This window comes from Bacillus rossius (genome assembly GCF_032445375.1).
Source record: "Bacillus rossius redtenbacheri isolate Brsri chromosome 9 unlocalized genomic scaffold, Brsri_v3 Brsri_v3_scf9_2, whole genome shotgun sequence".
Classification (NCBI taxonomy): Eukaryota; Metazoa; Arthropoda; class Insecta; order Phasmatodea; family Bacillidae; genus Bacillus; species Bacillus rossius.
In genome coordinates this window covers 23,800,285-23,818,323 of record NW_026962013.1, presented here as the reverse complement: position 1 = coordinate 23,818,323, position 18,039 = coordinate 23,800,285, and the positions used below count along the sequence as shown (strand labels likewise).

The 18,039-nt window shown below is 42.5% G+C and overlaps 1 protein-coding gene across 1 annotated transcript in view; it reads right to left on the bottom strand.

Moving 5' to 3' along the window:
* The window catches only part of LOC134543284 (protein held out wings), a 74,187-nt gene extending 57,790 nt beyond the window's left edge, over positions 1-16,397 (bottom strand). Inside the window, exons 1-2 of the mRNA XM_063388194.1 lie at positions 16,235-16,397; positions 11,202-11,335 (exon numbers count right to left, since the gene is read on the bottom strand). Of these exons, the coding sequence (XP_063244264.1) occupies positions 11,202-11,335; positions 16,235-16,397 (297 nt within the window). The remainder of the gene's footprint in view (positions 1-11,201; positions 11,336-16,234) is intronic.
* Positions 16,398-18,039: the final 1,642 nt, after the last annotated feature.

The window sequence follows — 18,039 nt, the reverse complement described above, 5'->3', positions numbered from 1 at the left end:
AAAAATATTCCCGGATAGTTTCGCCATCGTATTTTTTTTGACTCACCAAAACGCTTGGTACGTCCCTCGATGAACACTAAAGTGACTATATACGAGTTAATGGCGTCAGACGCGAATCCGCCATCTGTACGAAATCAACGAAAAATGAGCTCTACGCATGTTCGGCATCTGGGCAACGAACAGGACACTAAAATGCATTCCCTAAAAATAAGGGACTGGCCGCGTCCTTTCGTGCACTAGGGATACGGTTAAGGAACAGGTGTAGCATATTCAACACCTAAACCCTTATTTTTTGTCTCTCGTAATTTTCGACCTTATTTCACCCGTGCAAGCTTGAGACTGTTTACCTGCAAACTTGTACAGCCCAACAACAACTGTTATCTTCAAAGTGATGTTATGGACTAAATTCTTTATTTCCGTTTTCATCACGACAACGAGTTCCATCACCAGAGGTAAGATGGCGGCAGCTCCGCCACCTGCGGGAATCTGCGCAGCAAACTTGCTCAGGGTATGCTGCAAACCACTTTGTCAACATTGCATCAGTAACTAAATATTTGTATGTATTTTTAAAGAACTTTTTTTTTTTAATTTGAGGCAAGTTACTTGTTGTGAGGACAACAGGCTCGACTTCAGGGGGTGAGGAGGGGGAAAAGAAGCCTAAAAAAAAAGGGGTACTGTGTGTCCATTTGAGTCGCTTCGATAAAAAAAAAGGGAACACTAAGAGGTCAAGGTCAGCGATATCCAACTAACTGATCGCATGCCAACATAATTGTCAAAAAAACTAATAGTACTTTACGTCTCGCTGGTTACTGGTTCTGAACAGACCGTCACCTCCAAGATCAAAGTGGGCTGTGTAACATCTGGGTTGCAGACTGGGTGCTTTGTAAAACGGAGTCCAAACTACCGGCGACGGGGGAGGGGAGAATGGTCGGGCTCGAAACCACGACTCTCACCATTCACGAACAAGACACTAGCGAGCAGGAAATTTTAAAGATCGGCAGAACACGCTTATACGCTGGGCTGAGAACACGCCTGACAGCCTTATTTGCATGACGACCAGTTCATAATTTCCGTGTAGTCTGGTAAGTATAGATAATAACATAAATAATATTAAAAAAGCACTAGCCTAAATATTTTCCCGAATATCATTCCCGGCTAAACGTCCTTCAAAATATTGAGAAACTACACAATTATGTCCAGTTTTCGTAACGAAGTCTGAGCAGAGAAACGCAACAGTAGCCTATCTGGACGATCATTTCAAATGCTGTGAGCAAATTACACAGCTATTACTTCAACACTCCTGCGCGTCACAGAAGAGTTACGCGCTGCGAGTTTTAAATTAATGAACGACAATGAATGAATTCGTGTTTTAACGTCAGTCGACATCGAATTCATAAGGACTTTAGACGGTTGAGTCGAAGCAGCGACGGGATGCAATGGGAAGAGCGAATGGAAATGGGAGGGTAGAACGACGGGAGGGAGAAAAAAACTATTTTGGCTCACGGAAACGTCCGCCACGTTTCTCCACTGGCAGAAAATTTCAACTTCAGACCCCGTCGGGAACTGAACCAGGATTTCGCCCACTTTTTTTTTCCCCCTCGGCACAGTGCCCGGACAGCACTCCCCGCATGTAGTCATTCAACTCGAGCACAGATTAATGTCACTTTACATCCATAATTTACACAACAATCAAAACCTAGTTTCTACCGCGGTTTGATATCTGGTCCTGGCATCCGGGCCAAAAGGGCGTGTTAAACTACAGATATTTGTACATTTGTACATTTCCACGAAAACAACTGCATGACTACAAAATGTAGTTCGCAGCAATGTTGTGTTCGGATCCTTACCCGAGCATTTATGCTTTGTGATGTCCCAGTACCTCCAACAGCAAGTTATTTTGTAAACAGTTCCCTGAACAGCTTTTCAGTATTAACTGCGCGCATAATAATATATGATACAACTAAATAAAGTACAATTACTGAATATTCGATTTTCTTTTCCAAGGATTAATTTTTTTTCAATGAAAAATCAACTAGTTTATAAAGAAATCTTTTGTAAAAGTACAGAAATTATTTTTTCTGTGTACCTACTTTTGCTGCGGTACTGCCTGGTTTAAGCGAGTAATACAGCAGGAGTGTCGGTGAAGGGGCGATTACACACGTAGTGTGAACAGGATAGTAACAGGGGCAAGTAATGCTATCCCGTTTACTCTACCAGTGTAATCAATCCTGTTACTTGCCCTAGTTAGCTATCCCATTTTCTCTACACGGGTAACCAATCGCCCCTTTAGACAAATGAACTCTTCTGACTGATCTATCATCCTGCACGTGGTAGATAGAGTAGCTGTCCACGCACACAATTCCAAAATGGGGTGGTTAAGAGAACAGAAGGATCTTCCAGCACACAATGCGCTATCGTGTGGTCGTCGTGCTATAAGAAAACGTTTGAAAAGTTGTGCGAAACCATCGTTGCAAGAGGTACGATAATATTTAAAAGAGCATTCCTGGAAGGGAGAAAAGAATATCCTCGTAGGCTGCCTGTCTCAAGTCCCTGTTTCTGTAATGCACACTACCAATGGTCCGTACACATTCATTTTCGCGGTGCACTCATCTCGAGTGAACTGAGCACCCGTGTCTATGAACTAGCTCGCCAGCTACACCAGACTGCTCTGGTCCACACGGGTATAGTACCCGGGTTGGTGAGCGTGCAGTGGTAAATGCAGGGGTGTGGGGGGGGGGGGGTTGCAGTGTGCTGTCCCACTCGACTCTTCCAACAGCTAGCTTTAGTACTCTCCTGAGCGCTTGCCCAACTGTCCGCACGAGGGTAGTAGCGAGAATTTTCTCACTCGCTCTATTTACACTACCCACATAATCACCTGTGTTCTACAATGACACGGGAAGCGGACCCGTCCGGATTAGCTCGGCGATGCCCAGCTCTTCCGTTCACGTTCCGCTCTTCCGTTATGCTATAATTACGTAAAAATTGTTTCAAGTTGAAGAATATCTAGTGTTATATTATTACTTTGTGGTTTTATTTCACATATGTACTGAACGAGTTATGAGCTTTAAAGCGCAGTGGCTATTTTTTTTTAAATTATTTAATAGGTATTTGGTAACCGTGAAATTCAAACTCATGTATTGCCGTTCGTCACGTTTCCGTTGCAGCGTGTAAGCAGCAGACTCAGGGAGATGCTCGGAGATGAATTACCGACTGCCGCGGCGCGGCGCGCCATCTGCCGGGGGGAGCGGTCGGTAACGCGCAAGACTGCAGGCGCTCATTACCCTAACAAAGTCCGGCCCCGCGCGTCGGTAATGAGCCAGGCCCCGACAGACAATGACCATTGTGTGTCCCGCGCGCCTTCTCCGCGGGACCCCGCAGTCCGAGCGACCTACTTGCCCGCCGGGTGCGACCCGGGTAGCCGGGCGGTGGAGTGCCGCGCCGTACGCCACGCGCGTCGACGAGTGGAAACTTCGCAGCAGTGGCGTAGCCAGGATTTGTGTATGGGGGGGTGTTAAGAAGCATGCCCGCCCCCCCCCCCCCCGGGAAAATCTGGATTTTAAGGTGTAAAATAGTGCTATTTTAGCAGTTTTCGGTTCTTAAATTTAAATATTGTAATGGTAACAATTTTATTAATTTTTAATATGAAATTTGTTTGAGTAAGAATAAGAAATTTAATTAAAGATTTGGAGCTAAGGGGGGGGGGGGGTTTGAACCCCTAACCCCCCCCCCCTGGCTACGCCCCTGCTTTGCAGGCACGGGTATAAAAAAATTGTAAAGGAACATGTGTGCAAACACGAGAACGCGCAAGTTTACTACAGTGCAGACACGCAATCGAGCGCCCCACTCGTGGGGGCGCCCTCTTCTCCAACCTTCACTCGCTCCGCTTCCTGATCGTGGCACTTTTCCGTTTCCCGCTGTGAACGCTGCACCATCGTTTAACGCTCCGATGACCCTCCATCGCCTCGATTCACCCTGCCGGCTCTGATGCGAAGAAGATTTTAACTTCAGATAATTATTATTACCGGTTTTCGCATTTACAAAGAGGACCTCCTCCCCCGATCGAATCCGTTTCCCACGGCCCGTTCCTTCCCCGAGTGTGTTTCCGGCCACAAGGACCTCGTTTTACGCACGGTCTTCAAAATAAGATCAAAGTTCGTAACGGCTAAAGGTGTCTGGTTCACGAGACCTCCAGTAGAGGGTCCTGCCAACTGGGCACATATGGTGTGCTGAGCTTAAGGGGAAAAAAAACCATTGCTCAAAATCTCACAGTGGTCTCTGTTTAAGAAATACATTAAATAACACGCAGAGGGCAGATGAGTATTTCTGTTTCCGTATTTCATTTTAAACGGTATTTATAGAATAGTGAAAATTGGCTAAAACGCGTGTTTTCAGAATAATTTTTAGGCATGAAACATATGGTAGATATTCTTGAAAACACTCAAAGAGACTTACGTTACACCTCTATCTTCATTTCTCCGCCATATAATGGCGCAATATAATCGCCATTGAAATCTCACAGTTGTCCTACGCACGACGAGAAGACTGCGCGCCAGATCACAGCCTTGCACGTAAAGGCGACACCGCGCTAGAAGCATCAACAAGCGTCGCATTTACCATCCCGACTCACTAACACAAAACACTTGTGATAAACGCGCCACGACTTAACTTCGCCAAATAAAACAAGTTTATAAAATAAATATTAACGCTTACGTAATTTGGAATCGTGAGAAATGTAGCACGAATATCGAAGAAGAGAGAGAAAAACTCCACTGGAATCGGTACAATACTAAAATAATTTCTCGGTTAAAAATCTACGCTGGCTTTGGTAATGACTTCTGCCAAATTCAGATGAACTTCCACTTGTTCCCGCCGTATTCTCCACCGATGCTTTGGCGAGAGCGCGTTCCTAATGAGCGGCCAGGATCGCGGGTTTGATCCCTCGCTGCAGTTCATGAGCTCAAGAGTCTCTACACAAGTGACCCTCGGCGTAGCACGGGTTCGAATCCCGACCCCACACCACGTGTTCAATTCAAAAAACACTATAGAACTCGATTAAAATCCCTTTTTTTTAATCACCAAATCCAGAAACCTAATTTCTGCGGGCGGCACTCTCTGCCCCGTGGAACTCTATAGACGACCCCGCTGTTCCGTGGCCCAGTCCGGCATTCTGGCCTCGAGGCCTGCAATGGACGTGATGACCACGCCAACCCTCACGGGAGATGCATGGCGCTAACTGCACCATTGAGATCATTTCTGAGGGGGTAATTTCCAACACGGAGGGATGTTAAAAAAAAATTAAAAACACAAATTTAAAAAATGTTTGTCAGTTGAAAATTGCCCAATTAAGTGCCATATTTCTCTTGTATTTACATGTAAATAATTTCCTGTATTAGGACCCACGAACACCTGGTTGGACACCGATGATTATGATGATGATGATGATGATGATGATGACACTGCAGTTGCAGCTCCTCATCCTGCAGCGGTACTGCCTGATAAAGTTTACAAAGACCGAGCCACCCATGTGGTACGGGAACCTCAGCCATCTGTTTGCAAAACCGGCGCGACGTGAAAAACAAAAACAAAAAAAATAAAAATAAAACTAGGAGTGGCGGATGAAGAGATAGATTGAAGGAGGGAGTGAGGGAGGGGGCGAAGGTCGCGCATGCGCACACGAATCCCCTCGTGTCACGCGGGGACCATCCATCACAGCAGCCGCCGATCGGAGCCGGCAGACTCGACCGAGTCTCCGCTCCCAACCGTGCATCTCATCAGAGGGGGCTTGTGTCGAAACGTGACATCAACACGGGCTCCTAACAGGACGAGGAGAGGAGGAGATCAAGTTTGGAATGTCTTCTTCGCGACAACCGCTAGCGGTCGAAGAGGAGCTGGTGATCAGAGAGGCGCAGGGGGTGACGCCACCGTATTTCAACACGAGACTGTTCGTCCGAGCAACCAACCACGCGGGTTTTAGCCAGGGTCTATAGTAGCGGGCTGAGTTTGCATATTATAATAGACTCAATCGAAAATATCGATATAACTCAAGCGATATTACGAACGACCGATATATCGATGTGTTGAAAAGTTTTGCCATCCCTAAACACTGACGTAATGTACGAATGAGAGCGATTTGGCCAATCAACCAACCGAACAAGAAGAGGGGTTAAGAGGGGAGGGGGGAGGGAAAAGCTCGCAAGGCCTTTTCTCCACCCCACGCGGCGGTCTCGAACAAGCACGATGGCGTGCCGTAAACTCCGTCGGGCCCATCAACTCGCAGCATCGCTGAAGTCCCCTTCCGGGCATAGGGTGGAACGACCCCGGCCGCTAAACATAGCACGCGTCAAAGAGGGTTCCCCCCCCCCCCCCCCTCGCGGTTCAAGAGTTCACCGCCTCGCCGCGCGCGCATCGCGCACCTCGTTCTCGTTCTTCATGACCCCACGAGATAGCACCATCTAATACAATCTTTCAGCGAACAAAAATATTAAAGGACGTACGTTCATATAAGGGGAATTTACAAACCGCAAAGGACCTCAGGGCGGTACCCACAATGGTAGATACTCGAGGGCTCAGGCAAACAAAAAAACCTATTTTTTGAAATTTTACAATGAGCGTGCAAAATGGAACGAAATTTTCACAGAATGAATAAAAAATGAAACATACAAATAAACATTATACATGAACATTTAAATAAAAACACTTTTTTTATTGGCCACACGTCTTAGCTTTGAACCTCCAAAGCCAACTGTTATTTGCTAACAGCGCGGCAGTTACAACAAAGTCAAACATGGTCAAATTTATGACTATCCATAATAATGAAAAACATATTTAAAAAAAAAATTAATGGTGAAGGGGTTCCACAAACACTGTCATGAGTGATTTAAAATAATTTCACGGACATACGCCTAGTCACACAATTGTATCCATGGTGCCTTTCTACTGCGTGTATAGAGCCACTCTTGAAAATTCTACAAAATTTAAAGTACGATTTTCAGTTTTGAGCCAAAGACATACATTAGTGAAAAGTTAATATTTCATCTAGTTTATTTCTGGAATCCTCTAACAAAGAGTGTACAGCTACAATATTGTACTGCAATATTGAGCAGGGAACCGAGAAAAACTCATTTAGTAACTATAAACTTATAAAATTTCAGAATCCGGAATATCATAACATTATAACTTTTTTCAGTTTAAATACAAAAAAAATAACATGGGTTTTAATGCACCTTAACAAAACATGCCCATTACTCCAAATATAAAATATAATTCTGCGAATAAATTGGATACCACCCACGATTGTAGGCCTACATATAATCCCAGCATAACCTCAAGAATAGGTTTACATCCAAGTAAAACAACTTGTGCGTACTAAAAGCTTTTCTTTCAATACAGACAGCTTATTTCTTAGCTACAGTAACCACGAACAAGTCGTTATGAAAGGCTACGATCACCGTCAGAAAATGACAGCTTATACGAAATTTGGGTTCTTAAAAACGTTTTAAAGACTTGAGAACGACAATACCACCGTGATCAGTGAAGTGGATAGCTTTCAAAATAAACCCGATTTTCCTTCAAGGTTAACAACAGTTTTAAAACACGGAAAGAATTGCAAAACACAAGAGTATAAACCAGTTTTTTTTAAAATGAAACTCTTCGATATTCCCAGGAACGCCAACTTAAACAATGACGAGCAAGATCATCTTCACTTCCATTCTCGTCCTACTCAAATATTTCCTCGCCAGGTACAAGGCGAGTGGATTTATAAATATAGGTCTCATACCAGGAGTACAAAACCATAAGCATAACTTATTAATAGAGACTGGAAAAATTCGCGCTTCCTATTACCTCTAGGATAGACTCCACAACCCCCTACATACTCAGGCAAACGCCACTTGCTCATTGACTATTGATTCGTGACACCTGTCAACTGGGACACTTGCGATTCCATACTTTTTTTGATGAAGGTCTTCCATTGGCTCAAAGTCCTTCAGATAAACTGTAAGCCAATCACAGAAGCAATATAAAGGCACAGTTGTTTGGATTCTAGCATATCGTTAAATGAATCCGCGAATTTTTCGGGTCTCTACTTATTAATAAACCGCACAAGACCGAGTCGACACCCGTATAATACAAAATCTTTCCTTTAAACTTGCAAAAGAAAAGTGTTTTTATAATACTATTACATCATACGATTGTAGTGATATTGAAACTCATTATTGTTGTCACTATATCTTTTATTAATATATTAGTTTTATTTAACAAACTATTAACAACAATAATTCGCTTGATTATAAATTTATTTCCCTGAATTTCATTTCACAAGCATGGTGTACTGTTTCAAAAAAAACCTATACAAAATTATCAAAACACTTTTCAGTCTAGGGTCGACGTAATATGTATTCACAGCAACCAATTTAAGCTTATAACATTCATTCAGACGGGCTGATAGAGAAATTGAAGTTTCCAGAGAAAAAACCCGGAACACTTCCTAAATTATTTTGCTTCTATAATTTTGTATTTTCTAAGTGATTTAAATTGAATCATAATTTTATTTGAAGCTTTATAAATTGTTTTATCAATTAAATAAGCGTTTACGTAATGGTTTCAAGAACCTTAAATTTTTCAATCCAGGCATGAACTGACATTGTGTAGTACACAATTTCATATTAATCGTTTGAATGCAACATTCATCGTTAAAATTAATTATTATTTTACAACATTCATAAATCAATAAAAATTAGTTTTTTTTCCAAAACCCTGAAAAAGTATGGTTTTTATGATTATGGTAAACTAAAATATTTACTCTTTTATGAATGATTTCATTTTAAAAAAAGTTTACTACAGTTAATACAAAAATTTATAACGCACGATTCGGACGTGGTCCTAATCTCATGTTAGCTTTGAAATATTTAAGTTGCTGAAGACAATGAAACAAAACACCTAGACTACGTTAAACATACGTGATCATCTATAAACAGTAAACCATGGTTAAATTAATTATGTGCTTATTTTAATCAAGAAACAACACGAAATAATAGAAATAAAATAATTACTGCTAATACCTAATTTCATCTCTGAATACCGCTTTATCATTGCGGTGCGGCCAACGAAGCGAACAAGCAAGCGAAACACGGATGGTCGATGGTTGGTGTTTACCCCGGAGCTGGCGCGCAGCCGCGCTAGCACACGCCGTTACGCCACATCTGCAGCTTGGTCGTGTCACGGCGAGACAATGCCCGCGCGCTATCTGATCTGCGGCCGCGGTGCCGTACACAGTACTGCGCCGTTTGCCGCGAAACTCGCTACACGAGACACGTTTTTCCTCGGAACGGCGTGAGCTTTCGCTACAACCCTCTGCCAAAAATATATATATATATAGTGGGGAGGGAGGGGCAACATTTTTACGAAAAGGATGCGTGCCTAGGATTATACGAAAGCACCCGAGCTGAATTTGTGTGTTCGCGGCGGGAGATGTTTGTGTGAAACCTGCGTTTTACCTGGCGGTACGCTCAATTATTAGGGCCATGCATTTTTTTTTTTTTTTTTTTTCGCGAAAAAGATTTCCAGACCAGCTGGGGCATTAAAACTTTGCAGCGATGTCTAGTAGTGTTTTCTTGGTTGGCTGGGTTCACTTCAGATACGTGTACACTGTCAGCACACCAAATCATGTCCATCCAGTGCTGGAGTGCTTCTCTTTTCGGACGGCCGCCAAGTAACGAGGCAACAATCGCTGCAGCGTATCTCGTCCTAAGATTGCATTTACCGTCTCTTTCCAGTGCACGATATCTGCCTTTAGCGCTGTCCTTATTTCAGTGCGCTCTGTTGCCAGATGTACGCAAATAGCATGCAAGTTGTAGAAAACAACGTAATAATTTATTGAAAACACTTCTAAATCTACTTTTAAAAAAAAACTGGTGATTAAAAGGAAAAATTGGAATGAAAAATCTGTAAATACACTTTCTTTCGTATTTCATCAAGGGCATCATCTAATAATATTTAATTCTTACTTCTAAGAAAACGTAACTGAAAGACGCCATCTTGGTTTCAACAGTTTTTGTCATTTTTTATATTCTTTATTATTAAAAATTTTGGCTTTTTATGACCATGTGACAAATGAAATGCCTTAATAGTCACCCACTGCTACAAATAGTTTCTCCTGTGATAATTTAAATGGTATTTCGAATTTACTTTTTCTTTCAGAATTTATACAAATGTAATAATACTATCAAAAGAAATCATTTTATTTATTTGGAAAAATCAAAAATTAGTAAAATTAAAAAATTCACCAAAATTTATGAAAATTATTGAGAGTAAACGAAATTTTAATTTTAATGCTAACAAGCCTGGTGGTATCATTCTGACAACAGTGGGCGCCATTTGCGTGAGACAGGCTATAAGCGCGGCCAACCTTATTGTAGTCTAATGAGCGATCCAGATTAATTTTTTTTGGGTGCGAAAACTACACGACCCTGCCCATCATTATGGGCGTTATTATTTGGCGACAATACAGATCGCGAATGATCGTACAGTCTTTTCAGCTGTGGCGATGGAAATGGGGTCGTTACCACAACGCCGAACGTACAATAACGCCAAATACCATAACGCCGAATGTCAAAATTGACCACAACGCCGACAGCTAGAAAACTGCTGTGTACCACAACGCCGAATTACCACAACGCCGAAATAACAACTGAATGAATTTGTGTGTGTTTCTTAAATGTACCTTAACGCCGAAATACCACAATCAAACCTAACCTTACCTTACCTAACCTAACCTAACCTAGCGTAATATAACCTAACCTAACCTAGCGTAATATAACCTAACCTAACCTAACCTAACCTAGTCTAACCTAACCTAGTCTAACCTAACCTAGTCTAACCTAACCTAGTCTAACCTAACCTAGTCTAACCTAACCTATTCTAACCTAACCTAGTCTAACCTAACCTAGTCTAACCTAACCTAACCTTTGTGGCAGTCCTGCAATGACATTTATCGGCGCTAGTGTATTTCGGCGTTGTGGTATTTCGGCGTTGTGGTATTTCGGCGTTGTGGTGCGTCCCCATGGAAATGTCACTCCTCGTGTGTACATACATGCCCTTCACAAGAACTGGTTTCTTCGTAGCGGCGACAGAGCGACGCGACGGTAAGTCACTCGCGTGCAAGAGCCGAGAGAGAAAGGGGTGGAGGAGGACTGGGTACTCACATCGGGGTGTTCCTTGACGGGCACGTAGACCTTCTCTGTGAGCGTGACGGGCGGACCCTCGGCTTCCGGCAGCACCAGGGGCTCCTTCTTCGTGCCGTTGATTTGGAACAGGCTGGCGCGGACTTTGGCGATCTCTGCAACCAAACCAGACAAGGAGCCCGCGCGGTCAGTCGAGGTGCACACATCCAACACGCACGTTCCAACTGACACTTTACAACATACACAGGCTGTCTCAGAACTCTACGTCAAGCCGGGAACAGTTGATTATTAATTATTTATTGTTCTGAATTTAAAATAAAAATTTGGATGTCTGTAAAGTCGGTTTACGGACGATAGTTTAACGTGACGTCATAACAAAACATTGATGAAATGATTGCATACTTTAATGAATAAAATTGAATCATTTTAATTTTAATAATAAAAGAATAAATACTTGAAATTATACTAGTAATCAGATTTTAAAAAATTTCAAGAATAATTAACCTTTATTGCCGAAATTGTTGTTGTAATAAGCAATGAAAACCACATTAACTTTTCACTTCACTTTATAAACAGTCGACGAAACAGTTCACATGTAAATGACTTGTAATTAATTTTAAAAACTGGCGTTTAGCTATAAAGTTTAAATATAATTATGAACAAGTTTTCATATAAATAAACTGTAATAAAATATCTATTATCAATTATATGAATCACCATAATTTTTTAGTCAATTGTAACATAACCTATTATTACTGCACTCGCCGACAACGTAACGGAACACAGCATAACGGAACAATGAGCGTAACGGGACACAGCGTAAAGGAACAATGTGCGTAACGAGACACATTTTCGTGCGTGCAGCCGGTGTACATCGATTTATTAGACGTCACGTCAAAAATTCTAGTGACGAGATTTGAACCACTCCCCTAGATGTTACCAATCACATGCTCTCTACCACTGTGCTACGAAGCCTCTTTGGAATTTAAAAGGAGAATATGAATAACAATCATTGTAACGATATGATAACTATGTACCATGACTATTTTAGTTAACCAAATATATTACGGGGTAGTTTCACTATCGTAAAGTTCATTCGGCACACCTATGCGTTTGGTTATGTCCCCCCCCCCCCCCCCATGTTTACGAAATTGACTATATGTGGGTTTACGTTGCTACACGTGGGCCTGCCATCTTTGTGTCACATTTCCGTTCATAGATTTCCGTTCCATTTTCACGATATTACTCCTACCGAGAGCTAAGATGTATGTTTACACATCAAAAAATAAAAAGTGTCGTAGTTTCAGAGTTACAGCCATTCTTTTCCCAAAAATTTTAAAATTCCAAACCTGAAACAATGTATTAGATACTGCGACTAAAAATTTGTATTCCGCAATCATGAATAACCCTACTAGACTTACAGATAAGGATTAAAATTAAAAAAAAAAATCCCTTTCGGCACAGCCTACAGGCGTAGGTAGATTGGTATTTTAAAACATTTTTATTAACTAGCTTTCTTGTCTGTGTTTTTGTCTGTTCAGTACCAATTATGCAATAGGTTTTAAACTAACTTCCCGATGAGCTAGAGACTTGAAACTTTGAACATAGCTCAGAATATAATGACAATGCTACATTAACTTGTTTTGATTTCAGTTTGTATGTTTGTTTGCTACAAATTTGTTTGACACACACTGTTGTTTGGTGTGTACGTCACAGCTTGTCTTTCTTACTGTTATCTATAGCAAGAGCCCCTTATTTTTAGTTTTAAACCTTATAAGTATTCTAATATGGGTATTTAAAAACTTACAATCACAAATTTTCATTACAATAAGTATGGTGTTAGGAATCTGTGTAGGGTTAGGAACCTGTACGGGGTTAGGAACCTGTACGGGGTAAGGAACCTGTACGGGGTTAGAGGATTTTTTTTTTGTTTTAGTCCGTTTAAAAACTATAGTTTTATTTAATTATTTTTTCAAGTCTTTTTTCGGTTTCATCAGAACCGTTTCTTTATCTAGTTTAAAAATAATGTCTGCTGATTAAATGATTCAATAGTCGACGTAGTTGCTTCCGCAGCGAAATCTAGCGGCGGGTGCGGAAACTACGTGTGATTCACGTCACGAAATTTAGTTGAAAACATAATCTGCTTATGTTCATCACACTCGGCATTACTTTAAAGAGTTCTACTTTAAAATTCGCATCCAAGTTTCGTACTACAAGTGTATTTGCAACATGAGAACACATGAATTCGGGCAGTTACCGAGGTTAGATGTTACACATCTCTGACGAGTATGTACTCACATTTTTTTTAAATTCAGAAAAGTTACTGATTAGCCTATAATCTGTTCTCAGCTTGTAATTAAGTTCCGGAACATCCGGTACATTAATAATAATTGACCGAATTATTTACACATACGCGTGGGCATGTGCAACATATTAACATATGTGCGCGTCGACATCGCAGTCGTTAGAAAATCTGAGGAGGAGACGTGATAATATTGAGCACTGACGGAATGAAAAGAACCTGGGGGGGGGGGGGGAGGGTCCGCAACGCCGCCACAGCCAAGTTGTCCACACGCACTGTTGACAGAACAGTGGCAGAACTGTCAAGACTGCTGCCATGAGCCGGACCACGGTAAACAAGCCGCGCAACTCGGAGCAGGAAGTCAAAAATTGGTGAAGGAAGGAAGGTCTGAGGGGGGAGAGGGGAGGCGTGCCACGCGCGGCTGTCCGCCCCCCCCCCCCCCCCATCAACCAAGTGGTCACACTAGGACTTCCTCGTCGCTGCCCCACAGCTTATTATTTTCCCTCGAGGGGGACCCGGCCCGGCGAGCGGGGAATTGTGAGGCACAAAAGCCGTCGCCAGCCATTCACACGCACCCGTATTAGCATAATAGGAGGCTAATGCGGTAGCGATCAACAAGTGGCTGCAGGTTCGAGCGAGAAAGGAGGGAGGGAGGGAGGGACAGACACTCTAGGGGCTCGTGACCACAAGCAGACAGACACTGCGTGAATGAACGGATTAATAATGGCTGAATGAATTGGTAGACCTGACGTCTCGTTCGCCGTCGAAGTCACTGACGACAAAGACGGGTGTAGTGGATGGAGCAGTGACAAAATGCATAGGCGTGCATCCCGGGCCCTAGCCAACACCCCTCCCCTTTCCCTACAGATTGTCCTTGCAAAATCATAACCATCACACCCAATACAGAAATCCTCCCCCTGGGAATCGTACAGGAATCCACGAGGAACTCCCATCTGCTTACGAGCAGCAACAGCCACGATTCTCCACTTGCGAAAAAAAAAAATCTCCGGGGCTCGAACCGGTGTGACGACGAGTGGTGGACAGTGCGAAAGACTGCCAACTGAATGATTGCCGTTCCACAGCCAATCAGCCAATCAGCCAATCGTTAATACAAAAGCTAAAGAAAATGAAAATTCCGTGTGTTACAACAAGTACAGCAAAAAAATTTTTACCGATTAAAATGAGTCATACCATGAGAAAATTTAGCTCGAAGTGATTTGAAAACAATCACACACAGTCGGATACTCCATGCCCTAAAAACGCTAAAGTAATGACTTAGGTATGTTGAAGCCTTGACAAGTTTTCACTGTGAACAAAATGAATTGCACACAAATAGAATAGGTTCATTCAGATATGATCTCCAAAGACTAATATTTCGTTTTGGTATTCGTTGTTACAACGGGAATAACATGCGCATTAAAAAAAAAAGACAACATTACGCTTGCGTATTCGGTACACTTAAAATCGAAAAGTCTCGCAACAGTAAAATTATTTCATAGCTGCCAAGACAAAAAAAAAATCAACTGCAATGCTTGACACGGGAGAACCAGTGAATCGACATACGGAAAACGTAACGGACTTCGCCAATAGTTTGTGGGCTCTGTACTGTGCGCTGCTTCTCAAAACAACTCAAATCGCGTTTCCTCAATTTTGAACGTCACACCATCGTTTAGTAACTGCCGCTTTTCGGTGTTTCCCAAGGACGGCCAGCCGAACAATTTTCCTGATTGTTCCAGCGCACAAGTGTCACGAACGCAGCTCGATTTGAAGACGTACGCGTGTTTCGGTTCGCGGGTTGAACGGCCGAAGAACGTCACGCACTGGCAACCAAACCGGTAAAAAAGAACCGGGCATACAAAGGACAAGGTTAGTTAACCTTTTCCAAGTTGCGTGCGTCGTTCGAGCAGTTGGACCTTGAGAGACAGTCTGTAATAGCATTTCATCCCGGTTCACCCACCCGTAACTGACCTACCCTCTTCGTTTTCTTGAAGATACAACGGGGAGTACAACAACATTCACTGTTAGGACTGTTCACACACCAAACATTCCCGTATTTTCTTCTTCTTCTTTATACCTATACGATCGGTTTGTCAAACTTATTATTAGGACCCACCATCTAGGATTTTTCCACAATTTTTGCTATAATTTCCATTTTGAGATATTTATCGAAATGCATAGCATTAAAAAGCGTAAATAACATCTTAAGAGCTTTTGTATCTCGTTATATCCTGATATTCTATCTGTAACAGCGCCAGCGGGGAGAAAATGATTAATTATTAAAGGCGAGCAAATGCACAAGTTCAGGAATGTTGACTTCAGCAATCAACTTTACTTCCACAGTCCCATTTTCGCAAGATGTCTTCAAAAAGAACAGGAATCAGCAACTAACAAAAAAAAAAAATCTAGCATGGCGAATAAAGCCGGGAAATTTCACATATTTTGATACCTCTTGCATAAAGCTTCAGTAATTTTTTTTTTTTGCTCGACACGGCATAGGACTTAGCTTTGGCTGCTTGTTGAAGTCAACACTTGTGCACTGGTGGGATTATCATGATAGCTGTAGTCGCCCGCGTGAAAGTAGTCTTCCACGGGAGACTGGAGCCTGTTAGTAAATACTCGTGCATACGGTTGCAACGAAGTAGAGAAGGTCTAGGAGATAAAATTCATGCCTTGACATGACAAAAATTGGGATAAACAAATTTGTAATCAGAGAAAAAAAAAATTACAAAATCCAAAACGGTGGGGACCTAACCCTCCTCAATGTTTGAACGCAAGAGCGCAGATGTAGCACTTCGCCGCAGAGATTCGGTCCGATAGCTCCTCCCGTCTCCCGCCAGCTGCAGCTGCGCAGAGGTCAGCGGCGGGTCATCTGCAGCACTGCAAGCCAGAATCTTGAGACGAGAGTTCCTCTCCATTTCGCTCGCGTGTACAGTCTGTGTCTTGTGTAACTTGCATCGAATCGTGACTGTTCTCTAAATCAGTACCAGGGTTGCCCATTTCAAGAAGTGTCAACATGCAAAGAAGCAAGTGATGTTTGTTTAAGTATCTTGACAATCACCTGGAGGTGTTTACGGACACTATTAACAGAACAATAGTGGCATAAGCGTGTAGGTGTACCAAAATGAAACTTCATGATAGCGAAACTATCGTGGAATACATTTTGTACACTTTAATGGTGCTAACAAGAAAAAATCGCAACTTAAATTTTTTTTTTAGAAAATTACAATGGCAGTTCTATTCTTGTGCGATTGTGCTGCTATCTCTAGTATTTCTGCCATAACAATTGTATCGGTGGTTGCAAAACTTTCAGCTATAAAGCGTTGAAACCAGTTTCTAGCCTCGCGCAGGGCACTGTTTAGTAAAAGAAGGGTTGCCGATTTGCTTCCTTGACTGGGATTCGGTTTAGAATACGTGTCCCGCACGTTTAGGTTACGGTTGCACCCCAATAAGGCAGTGCTTATTCGCTTCCTTACCCGAACGTCTTGGAATACCGCCCTTAGTACGTGAGCTGCCCGCCCAACAAGCCCTCCAACACACGGCAGGGGACGTTCAATCAACACACCCTGCAAGATAAAAAAATCAATCCTTGGTGCTGAATACACCTTACAGCCGAATTCATTCTTAAGAGCCTGGCGATTGTGGAACTTACTAGGCGATCCGCGGACTGAAAAAGAAAGAAAAAATTAAAGGGAAAGGGGAATTAGCTGATATATAACATCCGGGTGTTCAATACTTAAGACCGGCGAGAGACATGCGGTGGGTGAATGTAGGACGGCCTAATTGCAGTTGTGGGTAAAAGGCAACCCAATAAATCGTGGACACAAAGCTACTTCACAGCTGGCAACAGCCACGAGAAAGAACGGGGGGAGGGAGAAAAGAAGAAAATGAGGATAAACGAAGGCAGGGTGGAGACAATACATTAGCGCCGAAGCAGAGAGAACGTTTGATCTCCTTCAGGCAGCCACTCCTCGGAACTATACTGCGTGAAAGAGAAGGGTGTTGATGGCACGTACGCTAACTTTTTATAGGTAGATTTCTGAGAAAAACTTCCTATTTTAGTTGTTACACAGTTGTTCCGTTTCATGGTCCATAGACACCAAAGAACATATCCATCTCAAAATATATGTATATATGTGTGTATTACTTTAACACGATAACTGCCCTAATTCTCCACAAATCACTTACAAACTGATACATAAAATACAGAGATGAAAAATCTCGGTCGAGTTGGATAATGAACGAAACCGGACTGAAGATGTATAAATTGGGAAGGTTTGTTTAAAAATAAAACAGAAGAAAAAAATCGCTATGGCTACCTTAATATGAAAAATATCGCACCCGTAGCCTGACTGAGTGTACGCGGTCTATAAAACTTGAACCGAGGGTAGCATAACCACGACTTCTGTGGTCGGGGCTAGCGCCATCATAAATAAGGACCAGAGGGAACCGCTAGCGCCCGCCTACCAATCATCGGTACGCCACGGTACCTCTTCACGTAACGAGACACCCCCCCCCCCCTCCCCCCCGCAGAGATAAGGAATAATTGGCAACCAACCC